Below are 25,327 nucleotides of genomic sequence, written 5' to 3' on the forward strand. Positions count from 1 at the left end.
ATTGATGATCGAATTAGATAAAATTAAGTGAGAAAAGACATCGTGCTTATATATATATACATGCACACACGGGTGTGGTGGAGGCAGAGTTTGCTCCTTGCCTGGGGTTTGGCTTCCTATGAATTCAGTTATCCACAACCACACCAAAGAACATACAAACGAAACAAAAAATTCAGAACTAAGAATTTGGTACGTTTTTAAACTGCTCCATTCAGAGGACAGCAAAGGAATTGTACACTATCCTATTCCGCCCCACCTTGGGAGCAAACCCCACCTTTGTCTGGCGCATCAACAGAATATGTTCTGCCTCCCTGTGTGCCTGCTCCAGGGTTGCAGTGTTGCCGATGGCTAAGCGGCCCATATGCAGTAGGTTGGAACTGCATTATTTGCTTAACCATTTCCGTTTCTTCATCTCAGTTGGTAGGTACTGCGCCATCTCACCACTGCAAGAAGGAAAATGTTGAGTTCAGTGCAAAATGATATGCTGAGAGAGACCACATTTGTCTTTATACATTGCTAGAATTATCTTATCTTAACACTCATTATTGGTTAGCCTCTCACTGTACAGAGCATAGAAAATTAAACCCTATAATAGGTGTATGTACATAAAGGACAAAGATAATACATGTAGAATTTGACTTTACTTGTTACTTAAGACATCTCACAGTGGGTCACGAAACAAAGCCCACTTGGATAAATGTCATGCACATATATGTAGATGCGCAGAACTATCTTTGCTTCTAGTAAATGGTTGACAGTGGTTATTTTAAGGTCAATGAGCAAGGAGAATGGCAATGTATAAAAGCATGCACAGAACTCAGTAGTTTTAAATAATCATCTAAATTTCCCATTCAGATGTTGTTTGTCCCATTACAGCTCTATAGACCAGGCTAGGATTTTGCTGCTCAGCCAAGCATCTGAAAAAGAAAACATTGAAAAATCAAGCTCGGCAACTCTGACATCAGCTAGCGCTGTCTTGCTCTTGAATTTGTGCTTTCTACGATGGCTTTTACTTTTATTACTGGTGGAGAACCTCATGAGAAAGTAGGCTGAATATCTTGACCACCCCTACTTTAGTGGATTTTGTCCTTTTGGTTGTTTCAGATGGAATTACTGGGTAGCCAAGTAGCCTTTCTGGTGCAGGTCTTTGGCAGGTTCGTGTCCTTCTGCCTTTGACGTGCCTGGCTGCAGCAGCAAGCAGGTGAGAGAAGCCACATGTGGTACCCCACTCCAGTGCAGGCCCTGGGTATCAGGAGCATTAGCTCTGGAGGAGGCCTAGAAATCCAAGCTTGCTTAGCCTTGGCAGCAGCTGCCACTGCAGTTGTGCATTAGAATTCTGCACATCTTGACAGCAGGACTGGGGTGCCAAGGACCGTTGTCTTGAGGGTCCTGGCAGCTCTCTGTTACCCTCCCCCTGACCCAGCCCTGCTGTTCCTCTGCGCCTCATTGCTCTCCTGTCCTTCCACCTTTCCTCTCCAGCCTGTTTACTTCTGCGGTCCCTTTGTTTCCACTCTGGCTGCTCTCCTGAACTTTGAGCTGTCTCCTTTTAGCTTCCAGGGAGCCGACTGCCTTGTTGCATTTGTGGTTTGCTCCGCTTGCTCAGCTGTCACTCTTGCTGCCTCTCTGTTGCTCCATCCACCCTCTTAAAAGCAAGCAAGAGAAGATCATATGAAGGAAGCTTTTTAAAATTAAAATTCTTACGTGTATTTATTTTACCTGTGTATGTGTGTGGGTTCACATGTGCCTGGTAAGTATTGGATCCCCGGTTATTGGGTTCCTTCACTGAAGTAATAAGCCAAATCAAACCAAACTAATAGATACAGATTTAGTCAACAGAGCAGGGCGAAGCAAGCTGTGGGGTGACAGATCTATGGGCCAGGTCCTAAATAGCCCGCAGTTCAGGTCCAAGGAAGGAGCTGCCAATGGTGGGCTTTCTCAGGGGCAGGGTCTGGAATGGGAGGTGTGGGGCTGGGAGGAGCTTCCCAACATCACTAAGACACAATTTGGAGTTCAGAGTACCGATTGGGGAGTGAGTTCTCTCTTTCTACCAGTGTGAGTTATGGGAATCAAACTCAGGTTATCAAGTTTATCTTAATTGCCCCAAAGCACCCTACCCCCTTTTTTTGAGCCTAGTGTTTTGAAAGGAGAGAAGGCAGCAGGGAAGCATGCCGGCCAGCAGATCTACTTTGTATACCTGAATGGTCTGCCCGTGTAGTCAGAAAATGGCTTTGTCAGGACCTCCTATGCAAATCAAGGCTTGTGTCTGCACCAAGCTTTGAACTGTCTCTTTAGCACCAGTCACAGTAGTTCCGCTGCTAGGGGCTGGAGACTTGCTCCTCCTCCTCTGGCCTCAGTGGAAATAGTGGCAAGGTTAACTAGAGCTCCTCAAGGCTTGCAGCAAAAGAGACTGGTAAAAATCGGAATAGCCCTGACTGAGCCTTCACTTTCAGGATCCTGAGCAATGAGCTGTGTCATCCTGTATTACTCAGAGTGGCTGGTACCAGCCAAAGGGGGTCTGACTGGCTGTTCTTTTGTTCAGGGCAAAAGGGGCAGCAAGGGAGAGTCCAGATGCTGTTAATTAAGGATTCAAATGACCTAGTCCCCAACATCTTGATTTTCATAATAAAAGGAACATTAAGAGTGGCTATTATAGAAATTTGTAAAACTTACCAGAAACACTAATAATAATTTTTAATACATTCCCAACAGAGCTAGCACCTGCCTAGTGCCCTAGGGAGGCTGAGTTCCCTCATCTGCCTCAGTCTTGCGCCTTCCAAAATCTTAGTTATATATAGTCGAGGAATTATATATATAATTCCTATATATATATAGCTCCATTTTCAATAAATGGTAATATTTATTACCTATTGAGTACCTATGATGTACCAGTTGCACTGTGGGGACCATGAGAAGTTCCAGAGAGAATCAAACACTTTTTTTTGATTTTTAAGCGAGAACAGAATTATAGACAGAAAGGCTTGTTCTGAGGACACACAGAGTCCTCATGCTGCAGTAGGAGAAGAGGCAATGTGTGTGTACCTTTAAAGGAAGGGAGAATTATTTACATAGTGATTTATAGATCCCAGGACTGCTGGATATGACAGAAGATGCTAAGGTGCGATCTCTATCCAAGAAGAACATGTACTGGAGGAGAGAGGGTACAGAAACACAGGAAAATAGCAGAGAACAGGAAATCTGGGAACAGTATATAATTGGGTGCTGTGATAAAGACTAGGTGTGAGTGAAGCAGAATTCAGAAAAGGAGGTGATCACTATGGGCAGCAAATACAGAACACTTTGTAAGGAAAAAAATCACACTTCTAGGTTTTTTTCTCTGTTTTTAGCAGTTACGAGATAAAGAAGAAGCACCAGAAACTGTTCAGTGGTTGACCTTTGAGCAGCATCTCTTTTCATTCTTTGACCTTCATTAAACAAAATAAAGAACAGAATAGTAAATTCATCCACAGATGATGCACCAATAAGCTCATATGTACATGCGATTAATATGCATGCATGCACGAACACACAATTTGACATGATTAATTTCTCCCTTTCTGTTTCTCTATTCCCTCTCTCCCTCTAGTCCTTCCTTTTTTCCCCATTTAAATATAGTTTTAAGATACTGGGAAAAAAATCAGGAAATGTCCCTGCAAGAGGAATTAAAGGTGTTTTCTGGACCCCCCCCCTCAGAGGGCATCAACACATATTCACATATGGAAAGCAGTGCTGAGCACAGTATTGATACCCACCATGTACTCATGACAGCAAAGGCACTATGAACTTAGCCTGACTCTTTTCCAAAGCTTTATCGATTCTATCCATGAGGATGAAAGAAAACCCACACAGGATGGCACTGTGACAAACAAACAAACAAACAAATAAAAACAATAGAATGAGGGTTTTGTATTTAGAAGTTTGATTTCCCAGCAGCGAATTCCTGTCAACACTTCAGTCCTACAATGGTTGGGTCGGTGTATAACATCTCTCACCTTCTATAGAAAAGAACAGAGTGGATGGGCACCCTCACCGCAGGGCAGCCTCACCACAAGGCAAGTCATGTTTGTTGTTGAGTGTCTGAAATGGCTATTCACATTTTCAGTTTCTTTAGTTACATTTTATTTGTAAATTTTTTGCATGCAGTGTATGTGTGGCACGGGGAACATGCATGCTGTGACACACATGTTGAAGTTCCAGGACAACTTGTGGAGTCAGGTCTTTCATCCCATCATGTCTGTCCCAGAGGTCAGACTCAGGTTGGCAGGGTTCACAACTGTGGGGTGACACTCAGGAAGGCAGGAAAAAGCGAGAGGGAGAGAGGGGGGAGAGAGAGAGAGAGAGAGAGAGAGAGAGAGAGAGAGAGAGAGAGAGAACAAGAGCACAAAGAACAAGATATATAAAATGGAACAGAGAGAAAGGCACCAAGGAGCTGTGCGTGAACCCAAGAGAAAAAACTAGTTTCCATAAATTTAAATTTTTATTTCACTCTAAAAAGTCCAAAAGACAGATCCACTTTGTCTAAACTGGCAGACACCATCAAACAATCTGCAAGCATGAAGCATGCACTTGTTGTAGCTGACACAGCTCCTGAGACAATGCTGAGTCATGGCTCAAAGTCAAGAGCAGATCCCAAACAGTGGCAAGGACCTGAGACTCTGGACAGCTTGACAATACTCCATTCCTGTTCCTGTCATTTGCTAAAGTTGAAAATCATTGCCCAGCAGGGTCTATCCCTGCCCAGAGTACCAGAGGCTGTTTCTATAACCCCTTAGCCTGTCCTTAAGACCATATCTTGTTCCTTTTCTTTGTTCCCTATAGTCTCTCTGTCATTTCCACATTTTGATGACAAGGTTAAGATGGCACAGTCAACTATGACCACTGTGGAAGACGTATATATGCCAGTCTTCAGTAGACCTGCAGGGTACACTTTTCAAACTGCAGCCCACATTAGAGTCACCTGGAGAGCGGTAAAGTCCTAGGTCCCTAGACTCTAGAATTTCTGATCCCGTGCGCCATAGGTGGGATGCTAGATCTGCATGTCCACCAAGCTTTGAGAGCCCTCCCTATTCCAGAAATTCCATGTCTCTTTTTAAAGAGACCATCTTAAGCATAGATTTGAAGAAAACCCCACAAAACTGTCAGAGAGTCGATCATTATGTGGGACCCCATATTTCTAAGGGAGATTGCAAACTGCTCATTTTTTAAAGTCTTTTCAAGGATGGGCATGACAGATTACTAATAACTTCCCCAAATACTTTTTCAGTATTAACATTTATTACAAAATATCTGTCTAAAATATGTCTCATCTTATATTCTCAACCTGTGGGTCATGACCTTGTGGGGGACAAATGATCCTTTCACAGAGGTCTTCTAAGACTATGCAAAAAACACAGATATTTACATTATGATTCATAACTAGTAAAATTACAGTTATGAAGCAGCAATGAAAGTAATTGTATGATTAGGGGTCACCACAACTTAAGGAATTGTATTAAAGAGTCACGGCACTAGGAAGGTTAAGAGCCACTGCCCTAGACTCCTCAACATTAGAAAAATGACCTCACGTAGTAATTAAGGGCAGTTACAAGCCTTCTCTATTTTCCACCCCATGTCTCTTTATATAAGTATTACATTGTTATGGTATATTACTGGCATTCATTTAATTTTGATAAACAAAATGATGTTGAAGAGTAAGGGCATTTATCTTTGAAGAAAGATGAGCCTGCTTAATCTGTACAAGAAAGATTTAATAGAAGGCATCCAGCTCCCTGGAAGGAAGTGTCTCTGACCCAATTGTACAGTAGAAGTCGTATTAATTTGTTTGACTCTTTCAAGTAAATCTCACGTGAGTGAGTTCTGTAGATTCACTGTGTACAGATTGTACACAATCAATGTGTGGTACAATACCTTTGGGTCTGAGGAACTGTCCGACTTTTCCCCAGATTTCAGGATAAATGACGCCTGAGGCTTAAACCTTTTTGTTTGAAAGACATTTTAAATTGACATATGAAATTTGTATGTTTATTATATACAAAGTGGTATATGGAAATATTTTTCAATTACTAAGTAAAAATAAGATAGGAATTATCATTTTCAAATTTTTTGTTGGGAGAGAACTTACAATGTATTATGTCAGTAATCCCGAAGTATTGTGTAGATTCTTCATTGGTTCCACTGATCTGTGTAAATTTTCATCGTTTCCACTGTACGATTTGCTTCCCTTCCAGCAGTGCAGAGAAGTCCTGGTAGCTCCACTGGCCACATCTTCTCCAGCACTTCACTCTTATCTTTCATTTGTTTGATGATAGCCACTCTAATGGATGTGCAATGACATATATATGCTGTAAGATAAGCTTTGCTAGTTTTGGACTATTTTATTCCTTAGTTTAGCTATTGACCCCTTATCAAATATGTATTTTGAGAATCTTCCCTTATCTCAGGTCTTCGCTCCATCCCTGCTTGCCTTCCTGCTTATGCAGAAGGTTTTCTCTTGGTGTGCTATTGGTCCATATTTGCTTCTGTTCTCTGTGCTTCTGTTTTCACATCCCTCACTCATTGTCCAGGTCAGTTGGCTTCTTAGCTTTGTTTCAAATGCTTCTCTACTGTTCACTACTATATTTATTTATTGTGTGTAGCCATGTGCATGCATGTGTGTGTAACAATTTACATATGTAAAGCATAGGACTGTTGTTGGTTTTCTTCTCATACCCTGTGGGTTCCAGGTTTAAACTTAGATCATCAGGTTTAAACCCGGAGTCATCTCAGAGACCCAGGTCAGTAGTTTAAAGTTATATTGAAGTCAGTCTGGGGTTGATGTCTATATATGCTGTGAGATAAGATTTGAAAGGTGGTTTTCTGCACGTGGATGCCCAGTTGTTTTAACATCATCTATTGGAGAGATTACTTTTTCCTTGTTGTGTGTTCTTAGTATCCCTGCAGAAAATGAGCTGACTTGTAGCACTTAAATTTGTATCTGGTCTCTTTGTTCTTTGGTTTTGTGTGTTTTTTATGAGTGCAGACTTCTTTTGGTCACTATAGTTCTGTAACACATCTTGAAGTTAGGCGTTGTGATTTTTTAGCTCTGTTGATTTTGCTCAACATTGCCGGAACTACTTTTAATATTTGTTAACTTTTTTGGCTCTCTTTGGGTTGCCTGTGGATGTTAGAATTTTATCCATTTTCTGAAAAATGTCCCTGTAGTTTTTATAGGGATTGCATTCAGTTGCAGAGAGCTAGGAGTAGTTAGCACAGTTGACCAATATTGATTCTTCCACATCAAAAAAGGTGGGCTGTCTAAGCATTCACATATGTCTTCTTTCCTTTGTTCCTTTAATAATTTGTAGTAAACAGATATCTCCTTTGATTGGAGTAAATCTGAAGGCTAATGGGGGTTTACATAATCTGGAGCATCTTCATAAGGAGGAACATTACATTACATTACCAATTCTGTACAAGTTGTATACTAATGTAAAAATACCATTTAACCTCTTCTAGAACTGAGTGTTCTTTTATTAACTTCAAGGACAGTTTGTAGTCGACTATACTACCAGCCCCTTACAGAATTGCTGATACACCATACAAGATCAGAGAAATTTTGGAGAGAGAATTCATGAATTCTTCATCATAGTATCTTCAAAGCATTTGATTTTTATTAAGTTTGAGCTAGCTGATGCCACTATTTATGACATGGTGTTGAACATGCATTAGCTGTAAGGGTTATGATTTAGAAAAAGAAAACAGATAATATAAATCATTTTCATAAAGAACTTCTCAACATAGGAGATGGGGAGGAGTCAGGGGACACAGTCCAGGGAGGAGTGAGCCGACAGCCCCAACAGATGCAATGCAGCAATGGTTAGTTGGACTTCTGTAAATGGCATGGCTCTGTCTTCTGTTTGAGCAAACAGGGCTGGGCAACAATGTGTACTGTAGAAATTTCACTAGTGAAGTCCTTAATCATACAGATATCTACAGGGATTTAAGGGACTGAATTGTGGTGGATTAACTAGAAGGAGCTTGGCACAGGCTGAGTGGGCAGGATAAGATACACAGGCTCTTTGTTTGAGGTGGCCACATAAGTAAGGCAAATAGACTCTCATAGCTTTCGTTTAATTATGTCAGTGCAATGACTTAGATCTTCACAGAAATCCCAAAGAATGCATAATAAAATTAGATGATTACAGAGGTAGTCAAATCACTTTGAAAATATTCACATATACTGATTTTTTTCTATAAATTAATTGATTTTGAATTGTAAGGTGATCACTGAAAAGGAAGGAGTGCATTGTAAGCCCATTACATCCTGGGTCAATGGGGACCCACCCCTTCCTTTTAAGTCGTCTATGCATCATTGCTAATAGATTGCCCAGGGAACACCAAATCTCATTTATAATGGTTATTTGAATATTCTATGTACAAGCTAATCTTCTGAAGACTTAGAGAAATCATTGTAGATTAAAATAAGAAATAAAGATTTGCATTTATAAGAAATTAATGATGGTTCTGAAATTGAAGAACTATTTAGTGCTGGGAGAAATAAATACAAATTGTAGCATCAATCTGATGGAGTTTTGTCTAGATTGCTTCTGGTGATAAAACATCTATAATAATATAGATCAATGGCTGGTGTTTGCTATAAATTTGCAATGTTTAGCATAATTTTTGTTTGTACTTCATACTAAAGTGACACCAAGAAATACGAGATTAATAGTTAGTTATTAAGTGAAAATGACTTTCATGGCTGTAGTCATTTTTAGAAACAGTTATGTGTAATTCATTTAGGGAGTAAAGGAAATTAATTTGCAGCTGCAGAGAGATCCAGCTCATGACAACAAAGAAGGAAGTGCACACAGTAATAGACTTCAGAAGCATGAAGATCCTTTCTATGCCCTCATTGGGTTACTCGGCTATTCCAGGTGCTCTGGAGATCACTACACTCTTATCTATTGACTCCAAAGCACTCTCCTATCAGCTGAGGAAGCAGAAAAGGCAGTGCCTGCCCCCCAATTATGTCACAATATTAAAGAGTGCCGGCTCGTGCATACCTAAGGGGACCGAGGGTCAGATGCAGCAGCAACACTGTGGTGCCTTTTTATTAATTTTAATTAGTGTTTTCATGAGGAAGTGTCATTTTAAGTTCTTCTTTTAAAGAAAATGACACGTTATCCGCTTTCATCTGTTTCACTGCTTGGCAAATTAGTACTGATGTAAAAATTAAATTTTGTAGATTGTACGTTCTTTGAGAAACTTGTCCTCGGGTTATTAATGCAATAAAAATCTACACCTAATATATAGCTAAGCACGGATTATCTGTCAAGCACTGTTCTAAACCTTTTCTCTGCACTAACTGATATGTATATCTCGATCACTGGATCCCCCTAAAGATGAAACAATATAGTCCTTTATTTGGTTACAGCCTATTCAACACCCTCTTTATATCACCACAGAACTAAGTTGAAAATATTAATATTTTAGAGCAGAGCAAAAATACACTTAAGAATTTAGAAATTTATGAAACTGTTGTTTTTAAGACCGTACGTGGAAGTTCTACTTTATGATACATCTGTCAAAGATAAAGAAGATATTTGGAGAAAGAAGAAGAAGAAGAAGAAGAAGAAGAAGAAGAAGAAGAAGAAGAAGAAGGGGAAGGGGAAGGGGAAGGGGAAGGGGAAGGGGAAGGGGAAGGGGAAGGGGAAGGGGAAGGGGAAGGGGAAGGGGAAAGGGAAGGGGAAGAGGAGAGGAAGGGGAAGGGGAGGAGGAGGGGAAGGGGAAGGGGAGGAGGAGGGGAAGGGGAAGGGGAGGAGGAGGGGAAGGGGAAAGGAAGGAGGAGTGGAAGGGGAAGGGGAAGAGGAGAAGGAGGAGGAGGAGGAAGAAGAAGAAGAATCCAGAACAAAAGTTGGATTTCTTGGTACACCAGAACATGTATGGAGGGCCCAGCAGTGGTGTGCTGGGGCTCCCTGAGGACTCACTAATGTGTGCATGCAGAGCTAGGCAGAGGCAGTGCTGAGTTAACCAGTGAGTAATGAAGGAGAATAATGTCTCAAGCATGCTACAAACCGTGATTTTTGTCCCTTTCTTTTTCTAAGAACCTTTTAAGATGGTGTAGTCTGAAAGACTGATACTTGGTCTATTACAGTAATAGTCTTGAGACTACTCTGGATATAGAACTCAGAGGAAACTGCAACAGAGGTGCTCTGAAATGTTGAATTACCTGGGCCATCTGCTCCTAGTGGAGACTTTTCAGGGGATCTTCCTTGATCAAACCTGATTTTTCTTATCCCAGAATGAATCTACAGTTTCTCATTTCTTGTGGAAACAAAAACATAACCTCTTCCCTAAAGTAACATATCTTTTGACTTAAATTTTGAAAACAAGGCATTTTCAAAATATGCAGGTTTGATTAATCCAGCAGCATTTACAATCAAATGTCATTTAGCAGCTGTTGCTGCTGCCTCAAAAATCAAAAAATTCAAAGACAACACAATTACACACAAGTTTCCAGATTCTCTGTGTATTTTCTATCTTGACATGGCTTTATTTTAAACTCTACTTCTTTTATTTTTAATTTTTGGATTTTGGAGACAGAGTTTCTCTGTGTATCTTTGACTGTCCTGGAACTTGTTCTGTAGACTAGGGTGCCCTTGAATGCATAGATATCCATCTGCCTCTGCCTCCCAAGTTCTGGGATTAAAGGTGTGTGCCATCACACCCAATCAATTTTCTAATTTCTTTCTTTTTTTTAAGGACTTTATCCTTTTTCTTTTCTCTCCCAAGCCTATGAATATTTTGAAGACATTCTAAAACATTTAGAGGTTTTTTTTTTTCTGAATCTGTCTTTACTGTATATACTTGTTCTGACCACATCAGTCTTTAATTTATGAAGTGATATTACTGGGATTAAAGCTGTGGCTTTGGCAGCTGAATCTGCCCCACTCCTTGACTTCCTGAGAGTCTAGCTTCATGATGGAGGTACTGATGGGAGCCTTGTTTTATTTATCATAACTCAGTGGAGTTGCAAGGTCCATGCCACCATCAAGAAGCATACCAGTGGCTGCTCATAAACACCATTTAAGTGTTTGGTGGCAGGGCCTCTTAAAAGAGCTATGAGGTTTTTGTTGCTAACACTGACTCGGGAGGCATCTTTTAAAGGAGTCACGCCTCTGCTCACCTCTAGCAAACAGAGCCTACCAGATCCTCTTCCCAGAATTCTCCTAGTTTTGTTACCTTGCCTATACTTGCTACCTGGATACTGGCCAATCAGTGTTTTATTAAACCAATAAGAGAGACAAATATTTAAAGGGTAAAAGAGCATTATCCCACAGGAAAGGATGCTTGGGATTCTGCTAGGGATGAAGGAGGTACCTTCATCCCTAGCAGAATCCCAAGCAGAATCCCAAATGGTGATCATTTGTTTTAATTCGAAGTTGGTGACTTATATTTTAGATGGTAACAGGTAAACTTGGACAAGCAAATGACATAGTTAGAAATTAATATTGCCAGACTCTTGTACATGTTGGAGGAAAACCCTTTCTTTTACCAATTTAAGTCTAACTGGACAGCTGATGTAATTTCTAAAACCTGGATCTGTCTCATTTATGCTTTGGCTTGAAATATTAAGAGGGAGTTGACCCCAACTAAGCTCTGAGAGGAATTAGTGTGGCTCCCCAACTATCTTTAAGGGCAGTTTCTCTATACTGTTGGGTGTTTTGATGCTGTACCCCTTATTGGCTGGTCTTCCTTCTGTGTATCTGTTCATCACTTCCTGGTCAGTGCTTTGTGATAAAAGACTTATACTCAAAATTGTGTTTGTGGAATGCTTCTGAAACAATATGCTATGTGTATGGATACACAATAAGTAATTTTTGAATGAGTGGATTGTTGGACAGATAGATGAAGAGATTATACACTGGAATTCAATGTGGAATCGTGTGTAATATATTACACTGTTGATAGCAAAATAAAAGACCTTTGTGCTCATTCTTTTTGGGCTGCTTGGCTCACAAAAATCACATAAGACTGAATAAAGTTGTATTTGTGTTCATGTATACATATTAATATATTTGTGACTCTATATATGTATGCCAATGTATATGAATAGAGACACAAATATATTAAACTAATATATATATATACATATAATATACAGACATGCTTTTATTTTCTATAATAGAAGATTTTTAAAAACTAAGATTTTCTTTAGTCTTGCTGTCCAATTCTTGATGATTTTATGAATGCATATTTTAGGTTCAATTTTTATATTTACTTTGCTATTTTTGTATTTATTTTAAATATTAAAATGTCCTATGCAAACTCATAAATGAAATTCCGTATGATCCTTACAGCATTTAGGTGAAACTGGCAATAACAAATCTAAACAATCACCTTTTAGAAACGTACATGTGTTTGAGAAACCGGCTGTAAGCGAAATCAGGTGGCAAGACTTAAAGCCACTAAAGCAGTGAGAAAACTGGAAGCTGTGGCCAGCTAGGGTAGTGTCATTGAGTTATGTGTGGGGCATACACTTAGACATTAGTTCTGTGTTCCTAGGAAAGTTCACAGAAACTTTTAGGACCTGCCTGCAGCAACTTAAACAGAGGTCACTCCGTACTTTTGGCTGGCTCTGAGTAGAGTTAACTAAGCCTGTCTTAAAATGCTCTGAGATTTCGAGTAGGGAAAACTAAGTCAGAATGTCAGCTTCTCAAAGAAAGAAACACCAGGGTTGGATAATCTTTTGCATCCTTAACTTGTGCTGGTGTGTCACTTGTAAATGCTATTGCAGGAATTAAAAGCCTGAGTGACTTGCCTAACCTGTAGCCGTTATTAGACTTACTCTACATGAAGACTGCACTGAACTAGTAAATACATCATCACCTAGAAACTGAGACTGCTCATTTGTTTCCTGGCCACACAAACTTAAATAATCACACAGAAACTATATTAATTATACCAATGTTTGACTAATAGCTCAGGCATATTTTTAGCTAGCTCTTACAGCTTAAATTTACCCATTTCTCTTAATCTATGTTTCACCATGAGGCTATGCCCTACTAGTAAGTTTCTTGTATCTGTCTTCTTTGGCAGCTACATTGCATCTGCCTGACTCCACCATCCTTCTGCCTCCATTCAGTTTAGTTTTCCTACCTAGGTCTATTCTGCCCTGCCATAGGCCAAAGCAGCTTCCTTTTCAACCAATGGTAATAAAACATATTCACAACATACAGAGGGAAATCCCACATCAGTCACCAAAAGCATTCTTAAAAATCACAAAAGATTCTAAATATTATTGGTACTCTATGTGGGTTATCAGTGTATATGTAAATAGAAAGTGTACCTATGAATCTGAATTAACCTTCCTTAAGGCAATTGTCCTGTAATGGGGTGGTGTAACATTTGTTCTTCATTAACAGTTTGACACACCTGGGAAAATGGAACCTTGAGTTGGGGAATCGCCTCCATCACATTGATTGTTAATTGGTGGAGGAGGGTGGAGCTCATTGGAGGAGGCTGGTGATTCTGTGCAGAGGCGCAGACTGAATGGAAGCAGGAAGTGGGCCAGGTTCCAGCCTTGGGTTCTTGCTCTGGCTTCCCTCAGTGATGGACTGTAATCTTTAAGCCAAATAAACCCTTTCCTTCTCAAGTTGCTTTAGGCCAGTATTTTTACCACAGAATCAGGAAACAAACTCAGATAGGGAGATTAAAACTTATTTGTGTTTAAACATGCATCATATTACATATGAAATCAAATTAAACATACAGATGGAAAATTGATTTCCAGGAAAGACTAAAGTTCTTTAATGAATTGGCTTGCTTTTTCTTCATGGGTTTTGAGAATCCCGACCTTCTCTTTCTTTCTAAATTTTGGTTCTACAAGAGTTCAGAACTTAATGTGCAACTCAATTATCTTAATCAATGGGAATATAACAACTTGAATATTTCTAAAAGTTTTTTGATCTTCAAGATCTATTCCAGTTTTCTTTCTTCCTGGCCCCAGATATTGTAGACTATCTGTACCTTAATTGACACATGGTAATTGTACACTTTCATGGAGCCTGAACTCCTCCAAACATTGCCTGTGCTTTCGCCTGTTACTTTCTGTATGTATTTTTCAATGCCATTCCAAATGTGTTGTGGAAAAGGGATGAATTCGCACCCATGCTTTTTACAGAAACCCTGCTCACTTCTTGTGTAACTTCACATTTCTCTCTTTGTGAAGGCCAAATGTCTGCGAGGAGGAGCAGCTGGTGGTGGTAAGACTGTCACGCCCGTGCTCCCAAGCTTTCGTAGGCACCGTCAAGTTCTGGAAACAAGGCTGCACAGGCCCACGGTGGTGTGTGGCCTATGAAAGGAGGTAAGGTGTTGTCCTTACTCCTGTAAATACTGAAACTCAAAACGAGAAGCTTCACCTATTCCTAAATGCCTTTTCCTATGAACTGTAGTAAATGGTTGGGTAACTAAGTAGAGGGGCAAAGGTAGACTTACCAAGAACATTCACACTTACATAGCTTCCTTCAGCGATGGGATGGACACTTATGTTAGACCTTGCTTATGTGTGAACTATTTTTGGCTATAGACACTAATTTTACTTCAGGATATGAAAATATCATTGAAAGCTAAAGATCAGAAACACGGCAGAAACAAGGAATATTGTGTTGGTTTGCTAAATTTAGCTCAACTTGATCCAGGCTTTTTACAGCTGGGAAGCAGCATCTGACCTGCCCTTGTCACTCTGGAGCACTTTGAAACCCACAGACTCTTTAACTTTCTCATGGCCTTTGAATTAGGATCAACCCAGCAGGCTGTAAGAAGAGAGAAAAGCAAGTGTCCACAATGCTTTCTAAGAGTCCAGGCTTCATGTAGACATTTTTTTTAAGTTTTGAAATAGTTTCACAAAACATCTAAGAGCCTCTTGGTAGTGTTTGCTATTGGGTTGGATTTTATGAAAATGGTTCAAACAAATCTAAATTTATGATAAATCTTAATAATAAATTATGGTTTTAGGTTAATGAATTTATTAATATTATTATCAGCACTGAAATGTTAGGGTGTTCATAAGTAACTCACCTTGCCATTGTACAACTATGGTGACAGTTACAATACAAGACTAAATAATTTATAACTGTAAATATGGGTACCTATTATATTGTGTACATATACATACAGGTGCATATTTATCCTTTAGATGAGCATACTTTGGGGTGCTGTTTTAAGTTGAGAATACATAAATGCCAGTTAAGTCAGAAAAGTTTTCCAAATTATTACTTGTTTGATGGCTTTAAGTTAAATTCAGTATTTCTCTGTGTTTTAGTGTGCAAAGCTTGAAAATAATGGTATGCACGGATAGCATGACTGGTACTGAAAACAGAGTTTACACGTGTGGCATAACTCAACATGCGTGTGAATACAAACTAGTAGCAGGGAATTTATCACAAAACATAGGCAGGACACATGCTTCTAGTATATGCAATTTATTGATTAGATGAATGTGTATGTCTATGTAGACATGCTTGTAGTATATATGATTTATTGGTTAGATGAATATGTGTATCTATGTATACATGCTTGTAGAACATAAGATTTATTGATTAAAGGAGTGCGTGTGTGCATCGAGTGTGTGTATGTGTGTGTAGACACAATTTATTAATTAGAAGTGTGTGTGTGTAGACATGCTTGCATATATATGATTTCTTAATTAGAGGAGTATGTGTGTGTGTAGACATACCTGTAGTATATATGATTTATTGATTAGAGGAATGTGTGTGTGTGTGTTGTTGCTTCTTGCCTTCCATGTTGTTTGAGACAAGTCTCTCATGTTCACTACTGACTCAGGTGGCCAGTGATGCTCTGGTAAATCTCCTGTGTATGCCTCCCATTAACTCCCTGGGAGGCTGTCATTATAGACATCTGTATTACTGAATCCAATCTTCCTGCGTATTCTAGGGATTGGCCTGGGGTCACTGGGTTGGAGGGGAAGCCCTTCATCAATTAAGGCATTTCTCCAGTCTTGGAAATCATTTTTGAAAGTGGTTTTTCATTTTTCTGGGTTGTCCTAATGTGGTTTAATTGTTGTAGATAGTGATTTGACCGAAAGAAAATCCTCAGCTGTGTAGATGCTTAGAAGTGGGAGAAACAAACATGACTACATGTCATAGGCTTCACATGTTTATCCTCAACCATGAAGTTGAGGAAAGAACAAACATGACTAAGTGTCACAGACTTCACATGCTTATCCTCAGCCATGTACATGCGGGAAGAACAAACATGACTAAGTGTCACAGGCTTCACATGTTTATCCTCAAGAGCTCTCTAGTTTAACAGTTCTGTTTGGGGCACTGATTTGGAGGGGTAGCAATGTAAAAAAAGTAATTGATGTCTTGCCAAACATACCCTTTTTGTTTGTATATACATCTAGTCATATCCTGATTGGAAAGATATACACAGAAGTTCTCAGTTGTATTTCAAGATGTTGAATAATTAAATGTGATAAACAATGCTGAAGCCAATACACTCTCTAGTAATAAAGAGGTTGACATAGAGAGGAGAGAATCTGCAGAAGTGGAAATAGAAGTTGGCCTTGAATACTGAAGGATTTAGGCTAGGACATGGTACAAAGAATGAGCTAGAATGTCAGGGATAAGGCATGTACAGGAATTTGGTTTGATAGAAAGGAAATCAGCATGCTTTGAGATGGTTGATACAGCAGTCAGCTGACAGGTCAACCCTGTGGTAGGCTCTGGTCCTTCCTCACCGAGAGGCCTTTGACATCATCTTTTACAGTACTTGCCTCATTCCAACAAAACTTTTGACATTACATTTATACTTTAAAGACTTTTGTCTTATACACTTAAGTGTGTGTGTGTGTGTGTGTGTGTGTGTGTGTGTGTGTGTGTGTGCACGTGCGTGCATCTGAAAGCAGTGTCTGCAGAGGTCAGAAGAGAGTGTCAGGTCCCCTGGAGCTGGAGTTACAGGCAGTTATAAGCTGCTGGAAATCCTCTGCAAGAACTCCAAGCTGTCTCTTCATCTCTCTTATATACTTCTTAATCTTCCTCAACCCATACCTAAAACATATGCTGATTGCTTATGTGATGTAGTATTTGTATGCTATATACAAAGTGTATCCATAACTAGCCATCCCGTCTTTTATCTATCTTCCAGTATGTGGCAGGATTTGAACCAAAGGGAGAAATTCTTATAACCGTTAAATGATGATTTTGCCATCAAAGGCATGATACATTTCCTGATTACTATCCTGTGCTTCCTAGGACCCGCTACTACACCGTCTACAGGCAGGTGTACACCACAGAACACCAGACGGTCTTCAGATGCTGCCCTGGTTGGAGCCGATGGGATGATGAGCCAGGTTGCCTCTCCTGTAAGTTGTAATCCTTCCTGCCAGCTTCTGCAAAAGGGAATGCTTTTGCCTCCTCCACAGGATGCCTACCGTGCTTTCGCATTTTAAGAAGCAACGCAGATTCAGAGCATTGCTTGAAACCAGAGGTCCTCAGTCTTCCTAATGCTGTGGTCCTTTATAACGTTCCTCATGTTGTAATGACCCCAACCATAAAATTACCTTTGTTACTACTTCATAACTGTAACTTTGCTGCTGTTATAAATTGTAATGTAGTATCTGTGTTTTCTGGAGATCTTAGGTGATCCCTGTGAGGGCTTGCAACCTACAGGTTGAGAGCCACTGCTCTAGACTAAGGACGCATGTGTGACGTGTGGGGAAATGCATATAAAAAGCCTTTCCATGAACCATTTTCATGATGGGTAGCAGCTCAGGCCCAATGAAAGCCCCTGTATATTCTGTTTACTTAGAGAACAGACGATGTAAAGGCAGGAAGGCTTCCTTGATGTCCATTCCACTTCTCTGTCCTCCTCTTTCCTATATCATCAGATTTGTAATCCACAGTTGATTTAAAAGTCCAGAGGGAAATCACTGTACTGAATCTAGATGGGATTTTTCAACATGGGCTTGTAATGATTAATTGCAGAGCTCTGGAGACAGCTTGCGATTGAAGATGAGGTCTGCACTCTGCTTCCAAGTCTCAGGTGATGGGATTTCAGAAGCCTCGGAGTCTGGTGTTGACAGCACTCAGGCCGAGAACTAGTGGCATTCCACAGCTCTCCGGGCTGTGAGAAATGGCTCCCTTTAGTGAGCCCTTTTCCTGCATCATGTGCCTATGGCAATTGGGAAGTCCCTTAGATGGCTTCTGTGCATCTAATCAATGCAGCATCATAGCACAGCTCATCTCTCCTGCCTCTGTGTACCCTATGGAGTTTGCCAGCATCCTGCCTCCTTCTGCTGTGGGCTTTCTGCTCTTGAAATACATTGGAGAAGTTTTGTTGTGTGCTTCCTATATTAAGCAGGTATAGTGTCAAGTGTTGTGGCAAGAGTGTGCCACAACTCAGGTCACTGTGGCTGGTTGGTTTAAGATCATAGAAAAGATCTTTCCACAATACCACTAGAACTGTGTTATCAAGGTCAGAAAACTGACAGCTCTGAGATAAAGTATTCATATTTATTATTTAACAGCTGCCCGAGTTCTTTGCCTCTGGTTAAATATTAGCATTTTGTTTGATTGTTGTTGTTGTTTTAAGGATCGTTTTGACCACACAGTCACCTTATCCACGTAGTTTCTTTCTACTGATACTTCTTCCGTTTTGATGTGAACACAATTGATCTGGTGTCTTGTTAAAGGGTAAATTTGTACTAAGTACGTCTAGAGGGGTTCTCAGAATCTGTGTTTTTGCGAAGTGTACAGGAGTGTTCCTACAGAAAATTCTGCAAGACTTCTAACAGTCAGCCCTTGTCTAGTAATAGTATTTTTTTCTCTATAACACTCCTGTGTGTGGGGCTATGGAAATTTCTAGATCATGTTATATTAACTGTAAGATGCCCACTTATACTGATGATTTCCTTTCTTTCTCTCGACCCTACCTATTCTTCCTCTGAACACTCCTTTTAGCTGTGGCTTCTCTGGGAACCCATTTCAGTGGAAGGCAATGCTCGGACGGGAATGATCAACGGTGTCTCTGCTCACAAGGGTTTCAGGGACCCCACTGTCAATATGGTAAGTCACCAGCAGAACCATTCTGTCACAATTTGGCCCTGTTTGCTGTTGTGTCCTGGTAGTCTCATGGTGGATTACCTTTCTGGAAATTGGTAAACACTGGATATGAGTCATTAAGCAGAAATCCAGAACAACAGTGTAATAAGCATCTTAAAATATGCTTGTAGCTGAGTTGTAAATTGTTGCTATAGGGTCTTGTAAGAACAAGATGTTCTACTCTGTAAAGAAAGGGTCAGATGTTAAGTTTCTCATGGAGGATGGCTTGAAATTACTGCTACGGTATGATATTCTGTGAGATCTATAAATGAGCAAAATACAATCAGCATGAACTTGACTGATCCTATACCTGTTACCTTAAAAAAAATCACAAAATCTGAAACTCATAAGACTTGAGTGACTCTCAAGGCTTCAGCCCTCACTGGACATGTACGTGTAAGATTTTCTTGTGTGGAAAGTTTTCAGAATGACCAATGATTTAACCTTTCCTGCAGAATGAAACCTCACTTAAAGCAGACGGTAGGTGTGCTTTCTTGGGTCTACTGCTCGGATTTCTGAAGGGAAAACCACGAAGATTCTGAGGTCCACCACTTGCGCTCTTTCTCCTCCACACTTGGGATTAAGAGCATCACCCGTGGGCCACTTCAGAGATGTTCCTGTAAATGAATTCCCAAACTCTGTTCTGGGTTGCCTTTCGAGAAATAAATGAATTAAGACAAAGCCGATAATGAGTGATCTTACACTTAGAGACAGGGATCCATGGAGGCTCTGAGCACCTCATTTATCTTTACTATTTCTAATGCTTTTGAAACAACAACAACAACAATAACAAAGCCACACATGGATCCATGGACACAAATTATTTGACTTTGAATAAAATAGAAGATACTAAAGGCTTCCTTATTTTGGCTCAAAATTGTGATGGGGAATTACAGATGTTATTGGTTCATCAAGAGGTTTTCTTTAAAAACCATAATTATTTATTTATGAATGTATTGTTTTGTGGATCAAATATTACAGGACATCAGACTGCAGAGGACAAAGGTAATAAAAGAGACATATGGTAAAGATAGTAGCTCATTTATACTTGGATTAATTTATTCTTTATCTTTTACACCGGTACTTGAATAATTTGATTATTCCAACTTACCAACTTCCATACACCAAAATAATTAATGTGCTCTCTGAAATTCAAGTGTCAAAATTTTCATTTTTGTAGTAGAAAGATTGTCTTTTGCACAAGCTTGTCTTGTTACCGTGAAGTCTCCAGAGCCACAGGATAGCACCAGCATACACAATACCCATCAGGACTCCCTGCTGCCCCTGCTAGCACTGCTGTTCAGACATGCTTCCCTTAGACTCTAACACTGTTTCCTCTCCCATGATAGGACTCTTGTTGAATTTAAAAAAGAATTGACAACCCTAAGGGGTTTATTCGCAAAGAGTAGGTGTTTAGACTTCTCCTTGGGACTGTATTTCCCCCATCAAAATGAGGCAACCCTTACTATATAAACTAGGTGGTATTAATGGAGAAATTTACTTTCTAGGAAATCAAGCAGTAGAGGAGGAGAACCCAATGAAGAGGAAATTACACTAGCTAAATTCTAAAGGGTGAGACGATCAGATTGTGAAAGCTGTTTGTTAAGTGTAGCTCATAGGACAAAGCCTACTAAGCAGGCTGGTTCTAGCCTGGAGAGGGAGGCCGCTAACCTAGTTCTTATGTATGGTATAATCCCCTCATCTATATGCACATATATCAGTAAAATAAATTTAATGCTATGTTTGAAATTGTATATCAAAATCACTCAAATGATAAAACATTAACAAATTCTAATTATAAAATCCCAGTCTATGTGATACAGCAAACTAAAACTATACAGAACTGCTTCTGCCTGCAGATAACCACGATGGGCATCCCATAATATTTGTTTATGTTCACACAGGTGTGCAAAGTGTGTACACATGAGGTCATATTATACACAGATTATTTTAATGAACGTCCTTCTGTTTTATCCCATCTAATGTGTTCTCCCTTCGTTGCCTACTATTGAAACCTTTTTATGTCTTTCCCTAAACTTACTGAATCACACACAGCTATATGGTAGTCTATTACATCAGTGGAGCACACATTTTTAAATCATTATTGAGCTGGGTGGTGGAGGTGCACACCTTTAATCCCAGCATTCAGGAGGCAGAGGCAGGTGGATCTCTGTGAGTTCAAGGCTAGCCTGGTCTCCAAGAGCTAGTTCTGGAATAGGTTCCAAAGTTACAGAGAAATCCTGCCTCAAAAAAGCAAAGCAAAGCAAAACAAAAACAAAAACAAAAAACGAACTATTGAGTGATAATGATAAACATTTATTCCAAATTTTGTTCTAGTTTTTGGCACAATAATTAGGCTTGTGATGATGTTGTGCTTTAGATTTTGTGAAGAACATCCCAGCTGTGGGGTTGTTGGGAATCAATGAATATGTGCAGTTAAAATGTTAATAAACTTAAGGATCAATGTGTGTGTGTGTGTGTGTGTGCGCGTGTGTGTTTGCACGCACATGTGCGCGTGTGCCTGGGTGCGTGCTGCAGGTGGTTGTGAACTGAAATTGAAGTAGGTCTTATTTGTTTATTTTTGATGTTTTCTTTTAATGGAATCCTCACATCTTCCTTCAGAGCCAAAGATGTGATGTTTGTCTCAGATCGTCAGGGTCACTGTAAATGAGTTTGTCACCTGGAGTAAAGTTGGTGCTACCAATGTGTGTGGGAAGAGAGAACATGGAAATAAGCCATTTGGCCTTCTTAAGATGGAGGAAAGACTGTAGTCCTAGCAAGAGCGGGGCCGTGCTAATAAGTGAGATCAGCACTTGACATTAATAATGATTCTAAAATTGCTGATGTACCTAACTCATTTGAAAAAAACTGTCTCTCATAAGGTGAATGAAAAAAATGAATTTTGACAATTAGGAAGTAATGAAAGCTTTCTGAAATAACTATTGATTAAAGAAATCAAAAGGAATACTTTGAAGATTTGAACACATGCAAATCAAACTAGATAGCTGGTCGTGAAGTTTCCTCTTTTCTGAAATATTATGGCTTCAGAGAGAGCTGGGAGTTACAAGTACTGATTAATTTTACACACAAAGTCACACCTCAGTCCCACATTACTACCTCTCTTCCTTTCCTCTGGGTCAGAAGTCAAGCAAAATGTCACTGTGGCTAATGGTAGGTTTCTATGCTTTTTATTTGCTAGGCATGTGTTTGCTTATTCACTCTGTCAGTCAATCAGCCTTCCATCAAGTCTCCCACTTAGTAAATATTTATATAACAGACTGTGTACTAATACCTCAGATGTGAAAACAAATGGTTTCACTTTAATCTGGTGGGAAATAGAGACCAGAAATTCTATGATTATCATGCAACTCACCATTGTCATGATGGGGAATCTGAGCAAATCTCAGAGGAGTCACAGCAGACCAGGAGGCAGGTCCCAGCCAAGGAACTGTATTGACTGTGTATAATAGAAAGATAGACTAAGGGGTTTTCTTCAGTTGAAATTCTCTTAAGAACACTATTTATTTGAGCAATACTATATAGTTTGAATTATGTTCCCTGTTGTCACATTTTTTTATATTAAAGTCCTAAATCCAAGTACTTTACAATGTGATCTTATTTTGATATAGGCTTGCTACAGATATAATAAGCAAAATGAGTTTATATCAAATATAGTATGACTAATACCCTTATAAAAAGGAAACATTTGAATATAGATGCATGCACACAGGGAGACCATCATAAGAAAATGAAGACCAATCAAAACAATCATTATATAAGCCAAGAAATATCAAACATTTCCGAAAATGTCCAGAAGTGAGGTGAGAGGTAACAGAAAGACTTACCTTCATAACCCTTAGGAGGCAATATGTGCATCTCCCAGTTCTAACCCCAATGCTTGAGTCAGTCATATGCCACGTGTGGAAAATACATTTTTATTTAATCCTCATGCTCTCTACATATGGCATTATTTTCCTAATTTTACAAAGTAAAGCCTGGAGAAATAATTTTTTCTCTTAAGCAACTCACTTTGTAGTATTTCATTGCAGTAGTATTGCAAAGCAGCATGGGAAATTCAGCATGCATTTCCCTTTCATCTTCTGCTTCAGTTCAGTAGTTGACCTGCTGTAGCTGTGGAAATGGGGAAAGTGGCGGTGGTGGGGGTGTTACAAAGAGCAAATCTTGCTAAGGGAAGGGGGGACTTATTTTAATTGAATTCTAAAATCAGTCTGGGAAGGTAATTTTGGAAACGAATGGAAAAATCATTAATTGAAGACACTTGAAAATGCCACACCTAAGTGAACATTATAGCAGACGTTACAAAATGAAGTAATGACAGGTTATATCATGGAGATAAATTGAGATACAATCCTAACATTAGCCAACAGCTTACACTAGTCAAAATCTGTGCTTATTGTGTTTGTCACGTAAAAGATGTCTTGTAGTAGAGCCCTAAGCTCTCAGCAAGGGGTGAACTTATCTGTACTGAAGTCACCAGATTCTTCATTCCATAATGAGACAAAGGCCGGGGCAACCCTGGCAGCTATGGGAACGCATGCTATTGGAACTTGTTAAACTGTTTCTGAGGATAGTAAACTAAGATTTGATGTTCCTCCCTGTGTTAAGGAAAAGAATAACCTGCTGTTGGATATCAAAGCTTTGGAAGAACGTTGCTGATGCATGCTTGTAGGTGTGCATTCCATAGCCATTGTTACCCATCGTAAGCCATAGTTGAAAAGAGGCTGCATTGTATTTACTTGATATTTGCAAATATGACAGTCTCAGAGGAGAATGCACAGCACCATCCAGGGCTGTTTGATTCCACGGGGTGTAATTACTGGTGAAGTAGAACATGGTGAAAGCTGTTAATAATGACAATGATGGGTAACCCAGAAGCCATGCTTTTTATGAGCTGTACTCCATGCTTTATACATCCATGTTTGTTGAAAATGCTCGCAATCCTGTGTCATTAGTATTCTTATTTTATCGATAACCCAGATCTTAACATGCTTTCTGTTGCTGAAAGCACAATACTAGTTGATTGGGTAAATTATTAAAATAAAAACCAAATTTTCTTTGGACCACAGTTCTAGCTCAAGAGTGAGGGTCCATGTCTGGTGATGACCATACTTGTGGAAAGTACAGAGCATCATGTGTAGAGATGAAGAGTATGAGAGCTTACCCACTCAACTGGACAAACCATTAACCCAGCAAGTCTTCATTGATTACACACATGGATATGTTGGTTCATTCACTGGAGCAGATCCAGAGTCACCTTTTAAAGATCCAAATGGTCCCATCTCTTAACCTCTCATAATCAGGAGTTCCACATGAGTTCGGGGGAGACAAACATGGATGGTTTGCATACGAAGTGCCCTTCAAAGAACTCAGGTGTTAAAGGCATGCGTCCAAGCTGTTGCCGCTTTGGTAATGGGTTCATTAATTCTGGAGCTGTGCTTAATTCTGGAGCCGTGCTGGGAAACATATCTGAAAAGTCTGAGGTGCATTCTTGTGTTCACTTTAGTTTTGCTCACTGTAAAGACATACACTGACCTGTGCTACCGAAAAGCATACATTGTTCTTATGGAAACAAGAAAGCAAACGGTTCTAATGTAATGGATGGTCTTCTCTGAAACAGATTCAGGCTGACATAGGAAGCAGGTCATGATGGGAGGTGTGGCAATCAAGGGTGAATGTCACACTTTAGTCCATAATGATGCCAAGCTGGACAGGACAGATCACAACTGTTTAAATATGCAATGCCACAGGAGATGTGGAAGTTTGAGTGAAAATATGTCTTTACAAGTTGCAGCAATAGGATAAAAGGTCATGACACCCCAAAGTGAAGGAAAATGTTGTACCGTTGAAAGCAGCCAAATCTTACACAATCATTTTTTCTCTATTGCTGCTTGCAGTCAAGTTGTGTATCTTTGCTTTATCCTCTGCTAAATCAAGCTCACATTAGTTAATCAGGTAAAAAAATAAAATGAAAATATTCTATTTAAGGTATTAACTAGAGCTCAAATACCATATTTTATTTTTCAAGAATATTTTTGTTCTTCACTATTTCATACAAGTTTGCAATATATCTTGAGTCTATCAAACTCTCATTATTTATCTCTCTGTCTGCCTGCCTACCTAGTTATTCATTCATCCATTCATTCATTTTGTGTGTATGAGTATGTACTATATACATGCCTGGTTCCCGAGGAGCCAGAAGAGAA

At 39.6% G+C, this 25,327-nt stretch overlaps 1 protein-coding gene across 1 annotated transcript in view; it reads left to right on the forward strand.

Moving 5' to 3' along the window:
* Positions 1 to 25,327, forward strand: part of LOC125397498 (EGF-like and EMI domain-containing protein 1) — a 660,639-nt gene that overhangs the window by 48,741 nt on the left and 586,571 nt on the right. The window contains exons 2-4 of the mRNA XM_087899566.1: positions 14,210 to 14,344; positions 17,256 to 17,365; positions 18,963 to 19,067. Of these exons, the coding sequence (XP_087755692.1) occupies positions 14,210 to 14,344; positions 17,256 to 17,365; positions 18,963 to 19,067 (350 nt within the window). The remainder of the gene's footprint in view (positions 1 to 14,209; positions 14,345 to 17,255; positions 17,366 to 18,962; positions 19,068 to 25,327) is intronic.

Source organism: Myodes glareolus, chromosome 20 (genome assembly GCF_982192425.1).
Source record: "Myodes glareolus chromosome 20, mMyoGla1.1, whole genome shotgun sequence".
Classification (NCBI taxonomy): Eukaryota; Metazoa; Chordata; class Mammalia; order Rodentia; family Cricetidae; genus Myodes; species Myodes glareolus.